The following is a 26,686-nucleotide window of genomic DNA, read 5'->3' as shown; positions in this document are numbered from 1 at the left end:
ATAATACTTATAACCATATACCTATAATAAAGTTTCTTGTTGAGCCTCGATGGTCTTCTGCAGCACCTCGCCCTCAAGCAAACACCTCCCATGTAACAACCACATTGGCACCTCATTTTTCCGATTATTTCACACCACTTGAATGCAGCAGCCCAAAGAACTGTCGCATCCCACAATGCAAAGCGCTGGTACGGTCACAATAGTGTGGGTCACAACAACCGACAACAACAGCCGCTTTTGCAACAAAACCCCGGTGAATCTGGTTCCTTCCAAACGTCAGATAACACTAGCTGGGTGCGTCTGTGTTACCCATCTATCAGGTAAATGTCCGCCTTTGCGAAAAAAATGAAACTCACATGTATAACTTTTTAAGGGGACCTTAAGGGCAGTAGCGTTTCCCATTAGCCATTATCCTATCCTAACCTAGCCAACGTTACGGTTCCGCTTTCCAAACCCGGAAACCTGCTGTCGCTAGGCTAGCACACGGCCGGTTGATCAGTTTCATACTACGTTGCTATGAAAATCTGTATGGATCTATAGGTCGGAAATTCTGGTACCATTTCAGAGCCGACCTCTAATTCCGTTGGACAACAGATCAATTAATTTTTAACAAGTTGGATCACGTTTTTTCTGACTTCCAGGTTGTATTGAACGCGACATTAGGCAGTCAACGTTACTGCCCATGTAAGTTTTAGGGCTAATAATAGTCTGCTGCAGTTTTGCTTATTTTTGCTTTGCTTATATGTTATAACTGACACCTTTCTTTGCCATTATTCGCATGGTTTACATAGCGCAATGAGTTTAAAGCCTGACCAATGGTTTCGCCTTCATCAGCAAAACAACAAACTCTTTGGAAATTAGGCCTGCTAGCTGGCAGCTAACGTTCAACATAACAAGCTAAAAAAAGAAGAAGCCTATAATTTATCAGTGTAGCATGGAACATTTTTCTCTGTCATTTTGTTTCACGCATACAATAATGTATGAGCCTTTCAACAGGAAATAGACATACTTTTATTTGTTTATACTAATTTCACGTTATTTATAACAATCTGAAATCACAATTCCTCCATTTGGATTCATTTTTTAAACCTTTCTGACTTAAACATAGCTAGCCTGCACTGATTAACCTTTTCTGTTCTCCCTACAGCTCCTGTCAACCCCCAGCAACTGATTTATAAAACACAAAGGCACAAATCTCTCTCTCTATCTATCTATCTATCTATCTATCTATCTATCTATCTATCTATCTATCTATCTATCTATCTATCTATCAATCACTCTAACCTCTATCTACTATATCGACCTCTGTCTTTATTTCTCAATCTTTCTCTCTGTCTACTTATCTGTCTTATCTATTTGTCTTTCTGTCTGTCGTAAAGTTTCGGTTTATCTGTCATAATGCCAGGGTCTACAAAAAAGATTTGTCCCTTTTGTCAGGGAGTTTTATTTATTGCGCAGAAGATCTGTTCACATTGTAAGAAGGAGCAGCCTCGGAATCAGCGCCTTAAGAAGAAGCTTCAAAAGTTTGATGAGAAGCGAGAGAAATGGCTGGTTGGTTGTAAGAAGCACAACAACATTGCATCCATCAAGGATGAAGCCATTGTCATGGTATGTACATTTTTATATGACATTAAACTGTCCAAATAATTCAGGGGTGTCAAACATACTGCCCAGGGCCAAAAACGGCCAGGGTCCAACCCACTCCACAGGATGACTTTGCAAAGTATAAAAATTGCACTGAGAACAAAGCTGTAGCATGAATCTCATAGCTAGAGTAGAGAGAATTCCTGGGGTGTGTTCAATCTGAAAACGGTGTGCACCATTTTGCTACGGTTTCCAGGTTGAACATTTTATTTCCTTCAACGCATCACCATTTACATTTAAATAACCGTTTTGCTATGTGTTGTCAGGGCTGAACTCGACTCTGGTTGGCATCAATGCACTGTAACTACATTTACTGATAGCCTACTGATTCTAGTACAATTTAGAGGTAATACTTGAGTATTTTTATGGCATTTTCTGCTACAATACAACTATCACTACATTTCAGAGGGAAACACTGTACTTTTTACTCCACTGCATTTTCACAGCTAAATGTATATACTTTCAGATCAATATTTTATACATTAAAAATAGAATATGATCACTTCAAATGAACTATCTCTACATTAAAAAAAATCCCACCTTAAGAATGCCCAGCTTAAATCAAATTTTCGTATTTAAATGGTCAGCAATTGACCATTAACATACAGTACTTGTGTTTATTTAGCTATTAATTTTCTTTTTTATTTATTCTTTGTCTCAATGTTCATATCTAGAATTGGTTGACAATGTAATGTTAAATATTCTTTAATAGAGTAATTGTTTAAGAAAGCTGCCTTCTCCTTTGCATAGTCAAATCAGTGCACAATCAACATAGGAAAGGTCTATTGTCATTCCTGCACAAAAAGAAAAACCAGTATCGGCCACCACCCTCTTTCCCCTCTAAAATAGGTATCAGTTTAAAAAATCCAGTATTGGTCGGGCTCGAGAGTAGCACCACCTCCACCTCATTTTGAACCAGGATAAACAACGAGTTACTTAGCTCTTCAACTTGTAAGTCTGTGTCTTTCGCTCAACTTACCCAATACAGCATATTGTTTTGCTGTGCTGTGTTAGAGAAGGCAAGAGGCCACATAGTCTGCCATCGCGAACGCAGCACAGTTGAAAAGTGTTCACACATTCAAGCCGCTCACTTAAAGGAACACTCCGCCCATTTTCAACCAGCTTTGTATCATTAGAACATCAGTAGTATATCAGAAAACTGTAAATGGTTTTGAAGTCTGTCATTTCATTTGACAGATATTGAGTGTTAAAGTGTGGACCAGTGACATCACTGGTCCACACTAACTCAAATTAAATAACTCATTAACTCAAATCAACTCTCAATAACTGTCAAACTAGATGAATGATGAATAGTTTGACAGTTATTGAGAGTTGATTTGAGTTAATGAGTTATTCATTTGAGTTAGTGTGGACCAGTGATGTCACTGGTCCACACTTTATGTATGTACACAATGTATGCATTATCAACTCTACATTCATTCATCCATTAAGTCATAGAATAACAAAGGTTCTAAATGCATAAATATAATGGTCAGTATTACTGTCCAGTTGCACAGTCGTTACACATTCCTATTTACAGTATGTAGGTGCCAAACCTGTGCTACAGATGTGACCAAAAAGTTCTATCTATAAGTTGTATTGCGCCCGATACAGTGTGCGTATTAGATTTATTTTTGTTTATTTGTTTGCTGTGTCTCTATAGATAAGAGTTGGTTTCTGCTTCTACTTTGAGCCTTTCCCGTTGACACATACTTGGTTATTCAAAAGCTAAACTCACCATGAAGTATTTAAGATCAACCAGAATGGCATTGACCTGGATGCCGTCGTCAATAATATCAATTATATTTTCTCAAAAATGAACAGGCTGTTTTTGCTGTTGCTTTTCTATATTTTTAAACAGCAAATGCATAATGTTGTCATTGCAGCTTGAGAAACTCCATGCCATTGGCTACAAGCCAGTTCTGCTTCTTGGCAAGAAGACCAACAAGAAAAACAAATGTGAAATATTAACTCCTCGCTGCACACTTACCACATATGCCCAGGACTACCTTCAGAAGATATGCCTTTTTTACGAGTACCTTTGTGAAGGTGAGATGCATGCACAGTATTTTTAAAGTCAACAGTTCACAAAACTAGTGTTGGTACACAAAAGATTCCCCTCCCCTCAAAATGTTTAAATCTTAAAAGGCAAAACTTACATTCACTCAACTCCTCACCTCCTTGACAGTAGAAATTTGGCATAGGTTTCCATAGTCATATAACCAACAGAGTTTGTTAGCCCAAAACTGGATCAACTCTATTCAAAACATTTGAAGTTATTCAAAACAGTTGAAGTTATGATGGCCGCTTCTTGCTACCCAAATCTTGAAGACAACAAACAATGTGTGCTGGTATTTTAGATAGGCCTACAGTCAGACAGCACTCCCTCAAACCATTTTGTAAGATTTTGCAAACTACAACTTGTAAGACGACTGACTAAAAATCCTTTTCTTCCTGTTCACTGCCACGGTTTTTAACTGCACAGAATTGCGAGGTTGGAATGTAATTGCCTGAGATTTGGGGATGGCGGGAAAGTATGACTGTTTATTTTGATAGTGAACTACTTTTTTTTATATATATATATATATATCTTTTTTCTTTTTTTCTTTAACTTATTAGAAAACTATGGTTGTCCCTGCAAGTAGGACACACAGACGATAACATTCAGCTTAAGCACATACACAGAAGCTCAAAACAGACTTGTGAAGAGTGTACTTCCTCTCTCCTTCATGTTGTACTCCTCCTGATTCACCATGTAGTTGTTGTTTTTTGTCAAGTAAGTGACAAGAGTGGCGTATTTATAGTCATTTTCAGAGCTAAACCTGGGATGAGACTAGGTGGGGTGAGAGATTCCTGCATGTGTGGCCAATTTCACATTGATTGGGATGTACAAATAGGAAGGTGTGCACGGCCTGGCCTACATGGGGTTTTATACATCTGAAATTTCAGTGCTTAAATACTTGTCAAATTACTCCATCTTTCAGTATGGGAAACAGCTGGAGAATCATCCCAGCAGGACCTGGCCAACAACATAAGCTCTGAGGTACTGCAAATACAAGTCAATCTGAGTAGAATGTGTGTTTCTAAGTTTCAGTTGACTTTTTTTGGTAAATTGTTTGAGTTGATGTATTTCTTTTGTGACTAAAGATTTTTAAACAATGATTTCAAACCTCATAACATCACATCACATCCAGATGGGAACTTCTAACTGAGTTGTATCCATTTGTTGTGCTTAAAGTGGTAGAAGTGACTCAACTCTCACAATCTAGAACCCTTGACACATTTAAAAGAAAACAATGGGAGGAAGAATTAGATACAGATCTTTCTGAGGATATATGGGAATCATATTAGATTATTATATTCATCTTCAATTTGTTTAAAGCATAAAGTCATACGACTTAAGGTTGTACACAGACTGCATTGGTCGAAGGCGAGATTGGTCAAAATTACACCAGACATCGACCCTAATTGTGATCTCTGTGCAATATCACCAGCCACTTTATCACACATTTCTGGCAATCTATATGCGCATTCTTTTCTGATATTCGGGAAATACCCATTGAACCTCTTGCTATAATAACAATATTTGGCATAGTTCCTCATGATCTCCCTCTCAACCAATGCAGTAAAAGAATGATAGCCTTAGCTACGCTTCTGGCTAGAAGACTTATACTCCTTAAATGGAAAGAAAAGCTTCCTCCAACTTTCAATCACTGGGTTAGAGATCTTATGTATCATCTGACCCTAGAAAAAAATTGATATGCTACAAGGGATTGTGCTCTTTACTTTTACACCATTTGGCAACCAGTTCTGGACCAGGTAGAGAAAATGGACGCTTCAAGCGTCTCAAATATATAGACTTGCCCCCCCCCCCCACCATATTTATGTATTTATTTTTGTCTTTGTTTTAGTTTTTTGGTCCTTTTTCTTTCCTTTATTTAATTTATGTTCTTTGTGTGTCTATTTGTTTATTAGGCTTACCATTGATATATTGTGATGGTGTAATAGTCTAGGGCGGTGGTTCTCAAATGGGGGTCCGGGGATCCCCAGGGGTCCATGGCACTTTGCCAGGGGGTCCACGAAAGGTTTTCAGGAAAATAAAAATAAAAAACCCCTTTTTTTTTTGCAAAAGCTTCATAGTTCAACGAAAATATTGTATGCTGTATGCTTTAAATCTAAAATGGTTCATGGATTACATTATAATCTAACAAACCTATCAAGTTAAAAGTCAAGCAAGTTATAATTAAGCTTAGCCCAAAATCACAAATCAGAATGAGGGGGTCCCCGGTATATTTTCTATCTTGTAAGGGGTCCTTGGCTGAAAAACAGGGTACTTGCGGGATGGCATTGTTTAAATGTACCAAATGCATTTCAATTTGTATTTTGAATAATCTGTAAAAAAAAAAAAAAACTTGGTATTTAAAAAAAAGTGGTAGAACTGAGCTCCTGATTCCTATTTCCTATTTGTTTAAATAGGTTTCTGCCAGTCAGGTTACGCCAAGTGAAGTTGAGGCCCATACCTCAGAGGGACCTAACTGTGCCAAAGCATCCCTGTACCTGAGGGGATCAGAATACAGGCTAGAGGATGGAGGTTCCAGTCCACATATGAATGTCATCGTGAAAGAAGAAGAGGAGGAAGAAGAACCTTTCTCTAGTACATAAACACCAGATTACTACATTTCTCTGTTATATACTGAAGGGAGGATGAATGCATGGTTTTGTCTTTACTGAACTATTTCATGTTTTCCCCCATAACAGCAGAAAGTCTGGACCGAGTCTCTGATAGTGAGGATTGTTCCATGTCAGAGGAAGTTGAACAACACCAGGAGAACAACACGGAAATTCGAATTACAGTTAAGGAGGAGGAAGAGGAATTTCTCAACAGTAAGCTGAGGAAAAATCCATTACAGGAGTGTAAATATTTATTGTAATTTAAAAAGGATGCTCAAGATAATGCTTGTAATAATCAAATACCCCACTGTCGAGTGTTGTCTGAGCTGTGACCCAGTTCCATTGAGCAACTAGAAGTGGTTTGCAGAACTGACATGTTTGCGGTGTCAATTCCCATTATGGATTATTGTCCCATCTTCCTTGATCAAATGTGAACAATTCCCAACCTTAGTCTTTACTGGTGCTGGCAATATTTATGGAAATTTATTTTTTATGCCTCCACCGGCGATAGCTGTGGCAGGAGGCATTGTGTTTTCGGGGTCTCCGTACATCCGTTCCATGCTCGTTAACGCAATATCTCAGGAACACCTGGAGGGAATTTCTTCCAATTTGGCTCAAAAATCCACCTGGACTCGAGGATGAACTGATTAGATTTTGGTGGTCAAAGGTCAAAGTTCCATGTCACTGTGTCCTCATTAGAGCTTCTATCTAGAGGAACTAGAAGTGGTTTCCAGTACTGACGTGTTTGCGATGTCAATTCCCATGATTGATTATTGTCCCATCTTCCTTGATAACATTTGATCAATTGCCAACCTTAGTCTTTACTGCTGCTGGGAATATTTAGAACAACATTTTTAATGGAAATATAATTTTTATTCCTCCGCCGACGATAGCTGTGGCAGGAGGCATATGTTTTCGGGTTGTCCGTACATCCGTTCCATGTTCATTAATGCGATATGATCTCAGCAACGCCTTGAGGGAATTTCTTCAAATCTGGCTCAAACATCCACTTGGACTCTAGGATGAACTGATTAGATGTTGGTGGTCAAAGTCCAAGGTCACTGTGACCTCACATCCGTTCCATCAAGGAAGTGGGTGGGGCTAGGTGAAAAAGGCCATAGAGACAGTCGGCATGTGTGGGAACGCCCACAAAATGTTATACGGCTGGAGCGTGAGTGGGGTAAAACCGCCCATATATCTCAATGGGCTGACTCACCAAAGGAAGGTGCTGCAGCTCTAACTACAGTTTTGGGGATTCTAGAGCAGAACACAAGACGTCTGTTCAGATGTGCGTTTACTGCGGGGGTCAAATCCCCGATCGTGTCTGCCTGGGCTGGGCTATCAGCTAAATTCTAACTTTGCTGAATGGATAGAACGGGGGATTTACCCCACCCTGACCACGCCCCCAGCCAGGCTGAGCCAGCTAAAAGCCCTCGTTCACGCGGGACGCCGAAGCAACGCTCAAACGAAGCTGTACCTACGCTGTACCCACAAGTTTCATTTCAGCGTCCTTGTTAACAGGCGAAGCCGTTCACACCACCCGCGCGCGTGCCACACTGACGCCGCACCGAAGCGATCACTCAGGCCTGACGCTGAATTTCCAAGCGTGATGCTGAAGCCGTGAAGCCGTGAGGCATTAAGTCAAATGGGAGTTGTGGGCAGGTTCAAGGCGTGAGAGGAGGAGCTGAGAGGAAAAGACAAGGCGTCTTATGTGAACAACAAGGCGTACGTTCAGCTTGTGCTGCTTCAAGCTTCAGCTCTGCTTACGTTCAGCATCCTGTGTGAACGAGGGCTAACCCAGCGTCTATGACGAGACATCGCCTCAACCTATAGAGCTCAACAGTGACCGCCCACTTTTTCCCAGCTCCCATTCCGGAAGAGAATTACCCATTCATTTTCTTTTTGTCCCATTTTTATTTTTTGTTTTTGCTCCAAGTGAAATCTTTTATGGTCACTCACGATTCAGTACGTCGCTGGTTAGCATGGTTCCAAAAGTGGGTGGTCACTGTGAGCTCTATAGCTAGGGATAGGAAGGTTGTAGAGAGTTGGATTTGAGGGGTGGATCAGGGGAGGGGCTAGGGGGTGTGGGAGGGGGCGTGATGAGGAAAAGGGGCGGGGCTAGAGGAAAAGGGCCATAGCTAGGGATAGGAAGGTCATAGAGAGTCTGGAACAAGGCGTGGGTAGAGGGAGTGGCTTGGGCAGGAGTGTCCAAACTTTTTTGGATGGGGCCAGATTAGATCATGTGAAAATACCTGGGGGCAGCTGCTTCTCGCATCATATGGGTTAAAAGAAATCACATACAATAGTGGATTTTGTTTACCATCTGAAAACATTAGTTCCACCTCCGTTATTCCTACTTGGTGCTTGTCTACAAACTATATGATAGTGCAGTCATTGTTAGGTGGACGGAAAAAACGCAAAGTGAACTTGCTTGATTAACCAATACTGTGTGGAGGGCCACATATGGTATGTTTTGAGAGACGAGCCGTGAGCTGCTTAAAATCAGTCCGCAATAGACCCTTTTCACAGGGGCCATTCTGTGTGCGAAAAGGCCGGGGTAACACAGGTGCAAGCAAAACGCTAATGAGGGTTTCCAATTTCCATGATTGGAAGTTGGAAACCCTCATTTGTGTTTTGCTTGCACCTGTGTTTACCCAGCCTTTTTGACACAAAATGGTCCCCGTGAAAAGGGTCTATAGGCCCCCGGGCTGGACTTTAAACATGCCTTGGCTAGGGCTATGTGAGGGGTCAAGAAAGGGGGCGGGGTTAGGGAAAACGGTCCGTAGCTAGGGATAGGAAGGTGATAGAGAGTCAGGGCTCGAGGGGTGGGTAGGAGGATGGGGCTGGTGCGATGTGGAATGGTCAGTAAAGGGTGAGGCTAGGGAAAATGGGTCATAGGTAGGGATAGGACGGTCATAGAGAATCAGGGTCTGAGGGGTGGATAGGGGGAGTGACTAGGGGGCTGTGGGAAAGGGGCTGTAGCTAGGCATAGGAGCTGTGGTGTTGAGGTACCCCAAACATTGCCTAAAGTGCCATAAGGCTGAATGGCCACACAACAGCGCAGTGGGCTTCCAGGTATTTGTGCTTGTATGAGTCTGGACAGACATGGATGTAGACTGCAACTTGAGGCATACAACCACGAGGCGGTTATTTCTAGTCTTTGTTTTAAACACATTTCATTTTTTTTTGCATGTTGATTGACATATTTCCACTCAGTCCTATTTCTGTTTCCATAGTCCCAGATGAGGATCCTGATCATGTTGCCGACACTGAAGATGAGAGTCCTCCAGCATCGCCTCAGCAGCTGAACAACAATTTGACAAAGAGCTCCTACTGCTGTGGACTCTGTGGAAGAGACTGTCACAAGCTGTCTAAGCTGAAAATCCACATGAGAATTCACTCGGGAGAGAAACCTTATCAGTGCACCGTTTGCGGGAAACAGTGCACCCAGAAACAACATCTCAAAGATCACCTGAAAGTGCACACAGGAGAGAAACCGTTTTCCTGCCCAGACTGCGGGAAGAGCTTCGCCCACTCGGGAGCGATGACCAGGCACCGCCTCACACATACAGGGGAGAGGCCCTACCAATGCTCTGTGTGCAAGAAGAGCTTCAACCAGTCCTATCGCTTGAGGGAACATGAGAAAATTCACTTCAGGGAGAAGTTTGACTGTCCCGAATGCGAGAAGAGTTTCATGCGAGCGGAGGGCCTCAGGAACCATTTCAGGCTGCACACAGGAAAGTGGCCTTACAGCTGTGACATATGCGGGCAAGGCTTCAACCGCTCTAAAGGCCTGCGGCTCCACAAATGGAAGCACGACCAGGCTCAGACTGGGGACGACTCTGCGCTTAGTGTGACTACTGGAGATGTTTCCTTGCAGTGTGACGATGCCTCTCCAAGTCATTTCTGTATGACAGAGCATGACGACTAATTATGTATTCATATAAACCACAGAGCTAGGAGTAGTAGTATAAAAATGCTTCTCTTCGAATCGGAATGATTTTCTCTTTCCTGAACTATTTCATGTTTTATTTTCTGTAGCAGCAGAAAGTCTGGACCGAGTCTCTGACTGGTAGTGAGGATAGTTCCATGTCAAAGGGACTTGAACAACACCAGGAGAACAACACAAATTTGGATTACAGTTAAGGAGGAGGAAGTTGTCAACAGTAAGCTGAGGAAAAACCCATTACAGGGGTGCAAATGTTGATTGTAAATTTAAAATTATGCTCAACATAATGCTCATGATAATCAAATACCCCTCAGTTACCCATGAAATGTCTGAGCTGTGACCCGGTTCCATTGAGGAACTAGAGGTGGTTTTTAAAACTGACTGATTGAAACATGTTTGTGGTATTAATTACCATGAGTGATTTATGGCTAATGGAAAGTGGCGACACTTTCAAAGAGTCTTTGTTATGTGCTTCAGGTACAAGACAACTGCTCCCATGTATATACTTATAACATAATAGCAAGGAACCGATAATAAATTGGATTGGTAATAAGGAGTTCTTGAGGAATCTTCTCTGATAAAATCAATCAATTTGCAATCCTAGTCTGTACTGCTGCTGGCAATATTGCCTAACTACTGAAAAAGCATCCGATCTACTTGACACTTGCGGGCGTATTGCTGGGGAACCAAGGACGACTACGGTAATCAACTAATGGATTAATTGCTTGAACTACCAACTATTAGTCGACTAAGAAGATCTTTGGTCGAGGGCAGCCCTAGTTTCCAGAACTGACATGTTTGCATTATCAATTGCCATGGTTGATTGTTGCCCCACCTTCTTTGATCAAATTTGATAAATTCCCAACCCAAAGTATTTACATTATCTTTACAGCACCACCAAAGGACCACAAGTTACCCACAAAACACACACTATTCCAACTTGCACATCGCACACCATCTAACGTTACCCACTAACCATTTTTCCAAAGAAAATATGTTAACACATGACAAAGAAATGACCCAGGGTCATAACAAGCCCAACCCCCCTCCCAACACCCACATCCCCCTAGCCACTCCTCCCACCCACCCCTCGAACCCTGACTCTACAACCTTCCTATCCCTACCTTCGGCCCATTTCCCCAAGCCCCACCCCTTACATGCCCCCTCCCACTAGCCACTCCCCCTACCCACCCATCGAAGCCTGACTCTCTACGACCGTCCTATCCATAGCTATGACCCCTTTTCCCTAACCCTGCCCCCTCGCTATGGCCCCTTTTCCCTAGCCCTGCCCCTTCCTTGATGGGACGGACGGACGTGAGGTCACAGTGACCTTGAACTTTGACCTTTGACCACCAAAATCTTGTCCGTTCATCATTGAGTCCAAGTGGATGTTTGAGCCAAATTTGACGAAATTCCCTCAAGGTGTTGCTGAGATATCGCGTTAACGAGCAGGGAACGGACGTACGGATGGACAAGCTGAAAACATAATGCCTCCGGCCACGGCTAACGCCGGCAGAGGCATAAAAATACAACATTTCATAGACAATGGCAATAAGATCATTACCGTATATCATCTCGGCATAGGAGGTTAACAGGGAAACTGTGTGAACATGAAGCAAAAGCGTAGGAATTATTGAGGAACTATAGCCTATCTTAAAGAATCAGGGACAATTGGCTCTGGCATAGGAATGATCAATGAAGTATAGGCTATTCTAAGTCTCAGGAACAACAAACTATTCTAAATATCCAACAATATAAACATAAGCTCAGGCATAGCAATTATCAATGGACTACACTTGTAGGATATTCGAAATGTCAGGAACAATAGACTAATCTGGATGTCCACCACAAATGTACAACAAGTAGGTCTAGGCCTATTGCAACATGTCAGAATTGTATGTAATTGATGTATCTCAAAACCTGTCTTTGGGACAGAAGCTTGAGGAGGTTTTCCCCTCTAGGTGGGGCAGTGAATTGTTTGACCCTTCTTATGAACGGGTATTGTTCATTTTTTCCGATTTCCCCCCATTTTCTCCCCAATTATACCTGGCCAATTTATCCCCATGATGCCCTATTAGCTGCCCCAGTCACTGCTCCACACTACCCATGAATGGGCATTGTATTAAATAACCTATAGGTTGATGATTCCTAAGCCTGAGCTTATGTTATTGATGGTTATTTAGAATAGCCCGTTGTTCCTAATACTTAGAATAGCCTATAGTTTCTTGATCATTCCAATGCCCGAGGCAATTGCGCATGATTTCTTTTAGAATAGCCTATTCTTGATCAGATCTTCACATATGGTTTCCCTGTTAACCTCCTATGCTGAGATGATAATGGTCTCTCATTGCCGTTTTCTATGAAATGTGCTATTTTTTGTCCTGAGTATTTCCCCCTACATAGGTGGGAATGATTTGTGCAATTTAAAAGAGGCTGGTACCATCATGCCGAAGCCCATTAGCCTAAATAAAATGAAATGCGAACCCGAGTAAAAGTTTTGCGTTCATACTTTTTTGGATTGCTGGAAAGTCGTTCGTCCCCCCCCATGATGCTTGATGACATGTCTCCACTCAGTCCTATTTCTATTTAGTCTCAGATGAGGATCCTGATCATGATGCTGAGTCTGACACTGAAGACGGGAGTCCTCCATCACCACTGCAACTGAGCAACAATTTGTTCAATTTGATGCTACGTGCTTCAGGTACAAGACAATTGCTCCCATGTACAGGGTTCCCACGGTCATGGAAAACCTGGAAAAGTCATGGAATTTCTAAATCTATTTTTTCCAGACCTGGAAAAGTCATGGAATTTTGTTGTGTGTAATGTGGCTGTTGACGTAACTTAGCTCTTAATACTGTATGTGTCGATGCGTGACAAGTGTTTTGTTTAGTATCGCATACATTTCTTGACTTAATGGGTTGGTGTATCTATACACACTCGCAAGTCACCAAATTTATGACGCTCACTCGATATAAACTCAGTGTGTAATTCCACAGATACGCTAAAAAGTCTGTTCCCAGTGAGACTCAGGCCACCGGCTCCCTGACTACTAACGGACCTACTGCTCCATCTCAACAACGGTTGTTGCTTTTTGCCTTTATCTGTATCCCAGGTCCTGCTGTCCAAAAGGAGGAGGCTAAACTATACCCAGTGGTCGTCTTGAGTAGACTATCTGAGCAAACCATACGTAGTGCTATTCGTCCACGAAACAAAGGTAACCTTCAAGTTCTATTTCATAACACTCGCTTCGGAGTCTCGGTATGGGTAACATCCCATATGATCCCTGACAGAAACCATATCTCACTATGCCCAATCCATTTTGGCTGGTGAATCATGATCCGTGCGCCAGGGAGTGGCCCCCTCTATAAAACCCACAGCGCGAGAGTGACACATCATTATTTAATTTATTCTCACCCTGAAGCGTATCTCAACGGTGCCGCGTCTATGTGCCGACAGGCCGCAGTGACGACAGGTCGCAATGCCGATAGCCCACAAGCAGAACCAGCTGAGCGAGGCGGCGTGTCGGTGGAGCTAACCTCTCCCAGCCCCCACGCCAAACCTAACCTCCCCCCATGCCTAAACCTAACCTCCCCCAGACCCTAACCCAAAACCTAACCTCTCCCAGCCCCCACGCCAAACCTAACCTCCCCCCATGCCATGCCTAAACCTAACCTCCCCCAGACCCTAACCCAAAACCTAACCTCTCCCACCCCCACGCCTAAACCTAAGGTCGGCATTGCGGGTGGTCGGCATAGCGGGTGGACCCCATCTCAAAGCCAGGTGCTAGCTAGCTTAACTGTCTACAGAAGGACGAGCTTCCATCACCAGACACTAGTTAGCAACACACTTCGCTTCATCTCTCCGCTTCCGTTGCTCTTGCATGGAGCTGGACTCTGCGATTTCATCCTAGCTACTCTCCGCAAGGTAGCTACCCGGGTTTCTCACTGCTAGCCCGGCTCTTCGTGCTTCACGTTGCTAAGCTTGGACTTTCGGTGCTAACTGTATGTATCAATTTAGCTGAAAAAGTGTTCTCATACCGGATTAACTGCAAAGCTTTTCTGGCTAGCTTGCCTGTGTGTCGCCTTTTGTTTGGAAAGGCAAATAGGCTCAGCTATCTTGTTCATGGTTTGGAAAAGCTAGGTCGACCTAATCAAACGGCTGAATCGTATCCCACCTACCGCCACCTAGGATAGATGTCCATTCAGCCTTTAGGCAATGTTTGGGAGTAGGCTACCTCAACAACACGGCTAATCATTTTCAACATGGAAAATAACCCCACCCCTCAAACCCCGACTCTCTATGACCTTCCTATCCCTAGCTACAGCACCTTTCCCCTAACCCCACCCCTCTCCACGGTCCTTCCCACCACCAAGAGCCCCCCATCCACTCCCTCTACCCACCCCTTGAACCCTGACCCTCTACGACCTTCCTATCACTAGCTACGGCCCATTTTCTCTAGCCCCGCCCCTTCCCTCACCACGCCCCTTCCCACCACCCACTTCCCCTACACACCCCTCGAACCCAGACTCTCTTCGACCTTCCTATCCTTAGCTATGGCCCCTTATCTAGCCCCGACCCCTTCCTTGATTGAACAGACGGACATGCGGCCACAGTGAACTTTGACCACCAAAATCGAATCTGTTCATCCTTAAATCCATATTAATGTTTGAGCTAAATTTTAAGAAATTCCGTCATGGTGTTCCTGAGATGTTGCATTAACACACATGAAACGGGAGGTTGGGAGGTCACAGTGACCTTGCACTTTGACCTTTGACCACCACAATCTAATCAGTTCATCCTTCAGTCCAAGTGGAAGTTTGAGCCAAATTTGAAGAAATTCCCTCAAGGCGTTCCTGAGATATCGCATTAACAAGCATGAAAATGGCAGTCGTGAGGTCACAGTGACCTTGAACTTTGACCACCAAAATCGAATTAGTTCATCCGTGAGTCCGACTGGACATTTGAGCCTAATTTGAGGCAATTCCGTCACAGCGTTCCTGAGATATCGCATTAATGAGCGTGAAAATGGCAGTCGACCACCAAACTAATCAGTTCATCCTTGTGTCCAAGTGGACGCTTGAGCCAAATTTGAAGCAATTCCATCAAGGCGTTGCTGAGATATCGCATTAACGAGAATTGGATGGACAGACATACAGCTGGACAACCCAAAACTAATTTATTAATAAGTCTTCCTTCTCTCTTGAGAGGCCAGAAGAAGACTGGTCTCTGCTACCTTCTTACCGGTTCTTGACTATGGAGACCTGCTTTACTTAATGCTTCTGCTCATTGTTTGCACATGCTAGATTCTGCATACCACAGTGCACTGAGATGTGTTACTAACTGTAAAGCCCTCACACATCATTGTACTCTTTATACCAGGGCTGTTTGGCCATCTCTGACCTTTCGTAGGCTCCATCACTGGTACATGTTTATTTATAAAGCCATTCTGGGTAAACTCCCTCCTTATATCAGCACTTTGATCTCTCAGAGATCCGAAAGTAGTTATATTCTGAAATCCCAGGATCTGTTCCTGTTGTCTGGTGCAAGTGCTGCTTGGACTGAACTGGGAAAGAAAGCATTCATTTGCACTGTTCCCCTCGCTTGGAATTGCCTTCAAAATGACTCAAATATGAGGGATTTGACCTCTTTGGCTATTTTTAAAGCATGTATAAGTACAATGGTGAACAAATCATTTGGTACTTGTCTATGTCTTTAGGTAGGCTATTTTTATTTATTTGCCTCTTGGTATTTGTATTTCGTACATCGATTTGATACTGACTGGCACTCTCACCACTTGTTTGTGTCCGTAGGTAGGTTATTTAAAAAACGTATTCACTGCTCTATATTCCCGTTGTTTACTGTCTTGTCTGTAACTTTTTATGCAGCTGTCTTGTCCAGGTCTCCCTTGTAAAAGAGATCCTTGATCTCAATGGGACCAACCTGTTTTTTGTTTTGTTTTGTTTTTTTTACTTATATAGACGGTTTTATCTTGACAACAAAAACATTCAAAATTGAACCCCAGCTCACTTCCTGTTGCAGTGTTTGCTATGGACAGAAAATGGGATAAAAACACACAGTAGTGGAGGACTGACCATTCAGTGAAAACCGTCTATAGGCTGCTGCTGGTCTGTAAATGTTGCTTGATAACATGTTTCCATGTTTCTTTCCCTTCGTCCCAGGTGAGGATCCTGTTGCTGACACTGAAGAGGAGAGTCCTCCAACGTTGCTGCAGCGGCAGAACAACAATTTGACAAAGAGATCCTACTGCTGTGGACTCTGTGGAAGAGACTGTCACAAGCTGTCTGCGCTGCACAAACACATGAGAATTCACTCGGGAGAGAAACCTTATCAGTGCACTGTTTGTGGGAAGCGGTGTGTCCAGAAAGGTCATCTCAAAGATCACCTGAAAGTGCACACGGGAGAGAAACCGTTTTCCTGCCCAGACTGTGGGAAGAGCTTCGCCCACTCGGGAGCTATGAACAGGCACCGCCTCACACAACATACACGGGGGAAGCCCTACCACTGCTCTGTGTGTGAGAAGAGCTTCAAGCTGCTCTATCGCTTGAGGCAACATGAAAAAACGGTTCACTTTGGGGAGAGGTTTTGGTGTCCTGAATGCAAGAAGAGTTTCGCTGAAGCGAGGACCCTCAAAGATCATATGAGGCTCCACACAGGAGAGAGGCCATATGTTTGTGACATATGTGAGGAAGGCTTCAGCTGCTCCAAACACCTGCGGCACCACAAACGGAAGCATGACCAGGCTCAGACTGGGGACGAGTCTGAGCTACTAGGAGACGGAGTAGTAGTATAAAAAAATCTTCTCTTCAAATTGGAATGATGATTTTGTGTTTCCTGAACTATTTCGTGCGTTTTATTTTCCGTAGCAGCAGAGTCTGGACCGAGTCTCTGGTAGTGAGGATTGTTCCATGTCAAAGGGACTTGAACAACACCAGGTCGAACTAGAGGGCACTCGGTAGAGTGCATACCTCCGCCACGCCTTTCTACAAAGTTTTGCAGTGTTACGTGAATCCGTTTGGAACTTAAGTGTGTTTTTTGTGATTGGCTAGTCCCATTATCACACTCCTTTTGGTCAATGGGCGTGGAAAGTGAATCAGGTCTTCCTTGGCCCATGACCAACCTTTATACAAAGTTGTGTGGTGTTAGACCCATGACCAACCTTTCTACAACATTCAACCGGCTAAACGTGTCGAAAAACACAATTTGGTTAATCATATTTAGTCAAATGTACGTTGTAGCTTGAAATAGAGGCAACATTGATACTGTGTGAATTGGTATTTGTCGAATTCATTGTGTAACTGAGTTGAAATCTGGTCTACCCAAACACTACATACATTTCAACACATTTTATGTCACATGAAATATCATGAAATATCATAAATATGGAACTATATAGGCTATGTGCTGCCATCAAAAAGCTACCAGGACAAAACCATGGTTAATAGTTTAGCGCAATACTATAAAATAATGAATTGAGTTCCTGCAGTAACGCGCATGCGCAAGTACTCGCTAGCTGTGACTGACTAGACTGCCTGAAATGCAGAATTGAATCCTAAGCAAGAGCATCTGCACAAAGTGCGGAGCGAGGTGCTCTGGGCACGCTGTTATTGTAAAAGAATGTATATGAGGCTCTGTGTCCACCCGGAGTTGCCGGTTTTAAATTAAGTTAACCTCTGAAGCTGTACAGACTACAGACGCACACACACAGTCAACATAATTTTAGTCTGTCACATAATATAATAGTCTGGTACACATGATATAAACTACACTGTCCCATGATCGTTTAGCCTGTGGTACCGTTACCATACAGTTGTGTACAAGTTTTTTATTTTATTTATTTTTTATTTTATTCGTTTATTTGGATGGGACAGTGCAAAATTAATGAACACAGAAACCACAGAACAGATAGTAAAACCTGGAACATAGTAAAAGTGTAAAAATTGCCGGATTTAGCACGAGGCTAAAAATACAACATTTGTGTACGACATAGAGATAGAGTATATGCCTCGTGCCCCATATATATTCAGTGAATGGATAGCTCAGTTGGTAGAGCACGGTGGCCTGAATGTGGGAGGTCGACGGTTAGAATCCTGTGTGAGGTGTTGTATTTTTAAATTAAGATCCTGGTGAAATATCATCTAAATGTGAACGTTTAATAAACGTCTTCAAATAGTGCGTGAAAAAACTTTCACTTTTCAACCTGTCTGGCACGTTTTTTCAACGTTTACCCTCAACGTTTTTTAAGCGTTTTTTCAACCGAAAAATGCTCGCTGGGTCAGGATCATGCTCATATCAAATACAAGTGAGTAGATTAAAGTGTTTTCCAGAAATGACTGGATTGAAACATGTTTGCTTGCAGCAATTCCCATGAGCAATTTGTGTGTTTTGGGAAGTGGCTACCCTTTCAAAGTGTCTGTTGCGATGTGCTTCAGGTAAAAGACAACTGCTCCCATGTATATAAAATACAGTAGAAAGGAATCAATTAGAAGTTAGATTATTAATAAGGAATAATGAGGAATCATCTTTGATAAAATCATATCAATTTGCAATACTATTCTGTACTGGTGTTGGCAATATTGCCTAAGAACAGTTGATATTTTGCTTTTTGAAACTACTGTAGTAGCTGGTAGGTTCAATCTATGTAAGAGACGGGGGGGAAAAAACACTTGTTGCATTATGAAAATGTCAATTAGGGTATCTAGTTTCTTTGCCTCCTTTCTGATTTCACAGAATTTCCTGTAATTAATGTGACAAAATGCTTAATGTAAATATCAAAAGCACATTCCTTTAGGTACCGACTAACAAACTGTTTAGAATTGCACCCAAGGCAAGGAAGGACATACTGTATTTACCTGTTCCAAATCATGGTGTACTCCATATATGGCTACATACATATCTAAATACCACCTGTAGAACTGGTTAAGAAGCTGCTGTTGTGAAGTTAATATTGCTGTTGTGTATTTTGACCATATTGTTTAAAAAAAACTTTTAAATCATTTTATTTTTTACGTTTTATTCTGAGTGAACTGTTCTGTTTTCTCTCCTGTTTCTAAGTATAGCTGAATCATTTGATTTGACCAAGCAAAACTATTTTTACAAGCGTTTTATGAAATGTCTATGGGAAAATAAATCTGAAAATGAAAATCTCTTGGTACGCATTCATCTGCCTGCATCAGGTTATGTAAATGTTGCATGGTGACATATTTCCACTCATTCCTATTTCTGTTTCCATAGTCTAGGGTGAGGGTCCTGATCATCCTCCTGAGAAAATGGCCGTATCTGTGAGATGACAACATAGGGAGAGGGCACCCAGTGGGGTGCCAACTTGCCCCGGGCTCTCCGCCTAAAATTCCTGATCAGTACTCTCTCTCCAGGTAACAAGGGAATTGCCCGAGTCTTTTTGTCATACCGAGCGCGATCCCATGTTTGCCGTTGTTTGGTATGGGCTCGCACTCTGCTGTAGGCTTTAACCAGCGTCTGATGATGAGTGTGGACCCACCCCTCTAATGTCCCTCTCTCCTGCGGGGGGACAACATCCAAACACAGATCCACAGGTAATCGAGCATGGCGGCCAAAAAGTACAAAATAGGGTGTCAAACCGGTACTACAATGTACAGTGTTGTTGTAGGCTTGTATTAAGGCGGGCAGCTTCTCCCTCCACCGTACCTGAACATCCGCCCCTAATGTACCCTACCTGCGTCCGTAGTAGTTCATCCTCAACGTCTGCATCCTGTGGTCCCTCCACTTGCCACCTGTGGTAGAGTTCACGGAAACGGAGAATGAAAGTCCCCATCCCCTCTTCTATGCCCTGCCTGCACTCATAAAACAGAGCCCTCAGTGTGGCCAAGGATTGGCTGCTTCCATACAATGATGTTAAAAAATGTAATATTTTTAAATCAGTGTCTCGATCGTTAGATGGAAGCAGTAATATTTCACGTTTGGCTTCCCCTCCAAGTGCACTCAAAATAAAATCAACTTTTTGTTCCATGGGGAGGCCCTGTGCACGTGAAAATACTTCTATTTTAGCCCGCCATTCTCCAACCTTTTCTCCAGCCTTCCCGTAGGGAGCCATGGTCCGCCCATATACCACGGTATCATGACATGATTTACTATATTTGGGGCCACATTAGCAGGGCCAGCAACACCCTCTATACTACCATCAACCGACATGTTGAGCGTGTGTGTAGGGGGATCCTGCCGACTAACGCCAAAAAGTGTCACGAGCAAAGCCCACCTTGGGCAATAGACACTGAACCAAATACACTGTTCGTTTGATCCCCCAAAGGCACACACACACACACAACAGGCCGGAGTCAGGTATTGAAAAAAGATAACAGCTTTTATTACATAAATAGTATTAATACACAGCAATTCATAAAATGTACAGGCCTAAACAATCAGTCTCCCCCCCCCCACGTCTCACTGACTCAAATGTGAGGTGATAGCCTATCCACGCCAAAGAACACCGATGTAAGATTGTGCTAAACCTCCTCTAATCTATAAGGCCAAGAGTGCCAACAGAACACACTCAGTGGTTAAGGCAATCACTCTAACACTGCACTCAGAATTGACGGCACACGGCACTTCTATGAAACCACACGTAATAAAGACACAACTACACAGGACACTTCCTATGAAGACACTGCGGGGTCTAGGACAACAGGACTACACGTGAGGCTTCTATGAAAACACACTGCAAAGTCTGGAGGACATGACCACACACGTGAACTTCTATGAAACACACTGCAAAGTCTCCAGGACGTGACTACACACGTGAAAGTTGTACTAAGACACTGCAGGGTCTACACAAGTGTTGTCCTGTGCATGTGGCACTTTTAAACAAGAAAATCACTCCAAGGGAAATTACTTCCAAACACAAGTGAAACACTCGGGGGCTCTATAATGGCAATACAGATAAGAGAAAACTGCTATAACTCAGTGGGTGCTGCTGGCCGGTCGCTAAACCTATACATAAATGAATACAGTGACAATGATAAGGGGCAGGTCGGCTGTAATAGGCTAAAAACGTAGATGTCCGCTCTCGGTCGGACCCCTCCGGCCGAGAGAATAAAAACTGTCCGTCTCACCCCTTCCCATATAAAGCACAGAGTCTTTAATCGATTCAGTCCGGCGTAGCGGGGGCGGGGCGGTCCGGGTGACGAACAAGTCCGAAATACTGGTCCGAAGTAGATGCGGCCACGGGAGACGTCTACACGGATGGGACGATCCGGAGCCGGGAAACTGACAGGACACACAAAGCAGGAATCAACACACAGCCTTCCAGGGCACACACGCACAAGTTGCCAGTGATGGCTATTTGACTTTCCTTTTTTCAGGAAATAGCGAGCGTTGTAAGGAGGTTCTTTTGCGGTTCCAACGCTGCCGCGATGACCGTCCTCCCTCTGGCCGTCCAGGTCCTGTATCTGGCGAAAACACAACAGCGGGGATCAGTGACTTTTTCCGTTACCGGACTCATGCTCTCAGACTGCGATGGATGGCTGTCCCACTTTCCTTTCTCAGGAAAATAGCGAGCGTTGTATGTCTGTTGTTGGCCTCTCCCCGCTGGCCAGTAGATCTCAATACGTCGGACCCCCCGTCTCGCCAATCCGCTGTAAAGGTCCGGTCCTCCCTCTCGTCCCGCACCGGTGTGTTGTGTTCAGTCTGCCAGGTTGCCTCCTGCCATCGGTTAAAGGCCGAGTTATAAACCCTCTCTCCGCCAATCAGCGCAGCCCCCTGGAAAGTTGGCACTCAGAGCTGATGTGCTGCACCTGTGGACAATCTTAAGACACCCCCCACAGTCCATCCAAAGCCCAACCCAGGTAACCCATATCCCCAGTCTCAGTCTCTATACATCGTGCAAATCATGACATGTATACAGTATAAAATAACATAGTCCAATGGCGACATATGTATTTTGGATTTTAGGGTGAGCTGTTCCTTTAATCCCAGAGCTAAGAGACTCACTAAGCTAAGTGTAGTGTGAAAAGCCCTATTATGATCAATCATCCAAATGAGTTTAGGACACTGTTTATAGTGTAGAGGTCCTCACCTGTTGATGGTCAGCTCCTTGCAACTGACTTGAGGACATCTCCTGGTTTGCCTTTGCCTTCGGTTACCTGGGCTTGTAATGGTGTTGGTCAGTGATGCCAAGACTCTTCTTGCTACAATAGGTTGAGCGGCGGCGGCGGCGACGCTGACATCCCATGGTGGCATCTCGTCCATTAGCAGGTGATCCATGTTCTGATGAACCACCTCATCACTTTCCTCTACTGTTGGACTACAGGCCATCTCATCCATTATCAGGTGATGGTGATCCATGTTCTGATGAACCGCCTCCTCACTTTCGTCGGCGACACTGAGATCACTTTCGTCGGCGACGCTGACATCACTTTCGTCGGCGACGCTGACATCACTTTCGTCGGCGACGCTGACATCACTTTCGTTGGCGACGCTGACATCCCATGGTGGCATCTCGTCCATTAGCAGGTCTTCCATGTTCTGATGAACTGCCTCCTCACTTTCGTCGGCGACGCTGACATCACTTTCGTCGGCGACGCTGACATCCCATGGCGGCATCTCGTCCATTATCAGGTCTTCCATGTTCTGATGAACCACCTCAGCACTTTCCTCTACTGTTGGACTACAGGCCATCTCATCCATTATCAGGTCTTCCATGTTCTGATGAACCGCCTCATCACTTTCGTCTACTGTTGGACTACAGGCCAACGACACATTAGAGGTCATCAAATTGTTTGAGAGTGAGACCCCATCTTGAGTCTCACTGGGGTGCTGAAGATAACATACATTGTCCAGAGACCTAAATCCTTGTGTGGAATGACTACCGGTAGGTTTATTTTTCTTGTCATTTGAAGAGTCAACTGACTCCTCCCTCCGTGTGGTTTTCTTCATGCTGTTTCGGCTAGTTTCCTCCCTCTTGGCCTTTTTAGGTGTCGGGAATATCTCCTCTGGAATGTCTCCTTGCTCCTGAGTGGCCACCCAAGGACGCTTACAGGAGCTCGCTGTTTCCGCAAGAAAGACTCCATCACTGTGCCTTGTGTCCGGGGAACTGTGTGGATTTGGTTCAGAATGCTGCCTCACAGCATTTGCATCCATAACTGATGAGGAGCTATCTCTGGCCACCGAGATACCAAATGTCTTTCTGCATCTTGTGCTGTGGTTTCCTCCACCTCTAGGAATCGGTATCTTGCTCCAAGGTTTGTTGCCACGGAGTGAAAGATCACATCTAGGAATCGGTATCTTGCTCCAAGATTTGTTGCCACGGAGTGAAAGATCACATCTAGGAATCGGTATCTTGCTCCAAGATTTGTTGCCACGGAGTGAAAGATCACGTCTAGGAATCGGTATCTTGCTCTGAGACTTGTTGCCACGGAGTGAAAGATCATGTGTAGGAATCGGTATCTTGCTCCAAGATTTGTTGCCACGGAGTGAAAGATCACATCTAGGAATCGGTATCTTGCTCCAAGACTTGTTGCCACGGAGTGAAAGATCACATCTAGGAATCGGTATCTTGCTCCAAGATTTGTTGCCACGGAGTGAAAGATCACGTCTAGGAATCGGTATCTTGCTCTGAGACTTGTTGCCACGGAGTGAAAGATCACATCTAGGAATCGGTATCTTGCTCCAAGACTTGTTGCCACGGAGTGAAAGATCACGTCTAGGAATCGGTATCTTGCTCTGAGACTTGTTGCCACGGAGTGAAAGATCACGTCTAGGAATCGGTATCTTGCTCTGAGACTTGTTGCCACGGAGTGAAAGATCACATCTAGGAATCGGTATCTTGCTCTGAGACTTGTTGCCACGGAGTGAAAGATCACGTCTAGGAATCGGTATCTTGCTCCAAGATTTGTTGCCACGGAGTGAAAGATCACGTCTAGGAATCGGTATCTTGCTCCAAGATTTGTTGCCACGGAGTGAAAGATCACGTCTAGGAATCGGTATCTTGCTCTGAGACTTGTTGCCACGGAGTGAAAGATCACGTCTAGGAATCGGTATCTTGCTCTGAGACTTGTTGCCACGGAGTGAAAGATCACGTCTAGGAATCGGTATCTTGCTCTGAGACTTGTTGCCACGGAGTGAAAGATCACGTCTAGGAATCGGTATCTTGCTCTGAGACTTGTTGCCACGGAGTGAAAGATCACGTGTAGGAATCGGTATCTTGCTCTGCGATTTGTTGCCACGGAGTGAAAGATCATGTGTAGGAATCACCATCTTGCTCTGAGATTTCTTGCCACGGAGTGAAAGACAGCTCACATGTTCTGGGCAAAACTGAAAGAAAACACAGGGTCAACGTTGAAAAAACGTGCAAGGAAGGTTTGAAAGTGAAAGTTTTTTCACCCACTATTTGTAGACGTTTATTGAACGTTCAGATTTAGACCATATTTCACCAGGATCTTAAATTAAAAATTCAGCAGCGCACACGCCACTGCGCTCTACGCCCTGAGCTATCCATTTTCTTATACTATACAGAGGGCCGGGCACATATATACTCTATCTTGCACACAACTTGTAGACTACACGATTGTCAACGATCGGGAGGACAAGTTATTTTATGTGATGTGTACGAGACTATTATATTAATGTAACAGACTAAAATTATGTTGTGTGTGTGTGTGTGTGCATCTATAGTCTGTAGGCTGTACGGCTTCAGAGGTTAACTTCATTTAACACCAGAGACTGAGGAGGTACACAGAGCCTCATATACAGTATGTTACAATAACATAGCGTGCCCAGAGCACCTTGTTCCGCACTTGGTGCAGACCGGTGCAGACTTGCTTTGGTCTAGTCAGTCACAGCTAGTAGCCTATAGCTAGCGACTAAGTAGGCTACTTGCGCATGCGCGTTGCTGCAGGAACTGAATTCATTATTTTATAGTATTGCGCTAAACTATTAACCATAGTTGTGTCCTGGAAGCTTTTTGCTGGCACCACATAGCCTATATAGTCCCATATTTATGATATTTCATGTGACATAAAATGCGTTGAAATGTAGTTTTCGTGTAGACCAGATTTCAACTCTGTTACACAATAAAATTGACAAATGCCAATTCACACACTATCAATATTGTCTCCATTGCAAGCTACAACAAATGTTTTAACAATATGATGAACCAAATTGTGTTTTTTTACACGTTGACGTTGTAACCGCATTTTAGCCGGTTGAAAAGAGGGTGAAATTAGGTCTTAGACCATACATGGGCAACATACGGCCCGCGGGTCCGGAATTGCAAAAAAAAAAAAAATGACAGTGCACTTGAACGCAACATGCAATATACCCGCTGAATAAGTGTCCAACTGTTCATGTGATTCTGGGCAATAGGCCTACTCAATACTCAATATATTTATGACTAAAAGGCTAAAAGTAATCTCGCATGTGTAATAAATGACTGTTCTACATTGAAGTAGAAATTTAAATAATTAACTTGTTGGTTTTGGATTTATTTAGCTTCAAGAGTGAATTTTTGTTCTTGTGTGACCCTCAACACAGGCTTTGAGAATCCCGGGCCACTTACTGATACTTATGCTTAAATTAACCCACTCATATTCTGGTTTATTTAAAGAAAAACATTTCGGCTAGTGAAAATTCTAATTGGCTGGTAACTTTAAAATCTAGCAGCCATATTGGCAGGTGGTGAAAAAAGTTAATTTCAAGCCCTGCAGGGAGAGCAGGTGGTGACATAGGAGTGAGTGAGGAAAAGGATCAAATATTGGTGGTTAAGACTGAATAATGACATCACAATTGTTAATTTAAAATGAGTTATTCCTCTAAACCTGGCTTCAAATGCCCAAACTTTTTCGTGCTGGCGCCGTCCAGCCCTCAGCAAAATCTGGTAGCGAGGACATTTTTTTGTGGCCCTCTCTATCATCAAAGTTGCCCATCCATGGGTTACGGCATGACAATATTTGTTCGGCCCCGGCAACAATCTGGGTTTCTCATGTGGCCACCCATGAAAAATAGTTGCCCACCCCTGTCTTAGACGTTCAAACCCAATATCACCCAGATTTAAACTAAAAATCAACGTTGAAAAAACGTTTTGTGTTCGCTGGGTGGGTTAAATTGAAACTTCAATATGCATTGAAACACGTTTGAATACCGTGTACTGTAGGCTACTTACTATTAACGGCTCCGTTAATTTACTGTAAACTGTAGCTAACGTTAACGTTACTTCTGGTTACTTCTATGACTTCTACCATTTGACGTTAGCTAGCAGCATTTAGCTAATGCTAACGTTAATGCATTTTGGTTCACTGAGCTAACAGAATTTGCACGACGGTCTAAAATTCTGTTGTAAAAAAGAGATAAGTACATAGTGCGGTTCGTGTCGGTTAGCTCAGTGAACCAAAATGCATTCGTTAGCGTTAGCTAGCTAACGTCAATGGTAGAAAT

The 26,686-nt window shown here is 43.5% G+C and overlaps 1 protein-coding gene across 3 annotated transcripts; it reads left to right on the top strand.

The window, feature by feature from the left end:
- Window positions 1-208: 208 nt before the first annotated feature.
- Window positions 209-19,377, top strand: LOC310794064 (uncharacterized protein). 3 transcript variants are annotated; one of them, XM_083655939.1, is made up of 9 exons: window positions 209-320; window positions 1,148-1,608; window positions 3,531-3,693; window positions 4,629-4,687; window positions 6,121-6,298; window positions 6,403-6,528; window positions 12,855-12,965; window positions 13,377-13,478; window positions 16,444-19,377. In XM_083655939.1, exons 2-9 carry the CDS (start codon window positions 1,399-1,401, stop codon window positions 17,073-17,075), a joined length of 1,581 nt encoding a protein of 526 aa, XP_083512065.1. In that variant the 5' UTR covers window positions 209-320; window positions 1,148-1,398; the 3' UTR covers window positions 17,076-19,377. The 3 variants fall into 3 exon arrangements, with proteins under 3 accessions (XP_083512065.1, XP_083512067.1, XP_083512066.1); XM_083655941.1 differs by lacking the exons at window positions 12,855-12,965; window positions 13,377-13,478; XM_083655940.1 differs by lacking the exons at window positions 12,855-12,965; window positions 13,377-13,478; window positions 16,444-19,377 and adding an exon at window positions 9,552-10,783.
- The last annotated feature ends 7,309 nt before the right edge of the window (window positions 19,378-26,686 follow it).

The sequence above is a fragment of the Poromitra crassiceps genome (genome assembly GCF_964638095.1).
Source record: "Poromitra crassiceps genome assembly, chromosome: 19".
NCBI lineage: Eukaryota > Metazoa > Chordata > Actinopteri > Beryciformes > Melamphaidae > Poromitra > Poromitra crassiceps.
Note: the sequence above shows the minus strand (reverse complement) of the source record. Positions and strands in the feature narration are given on the sequence as shown.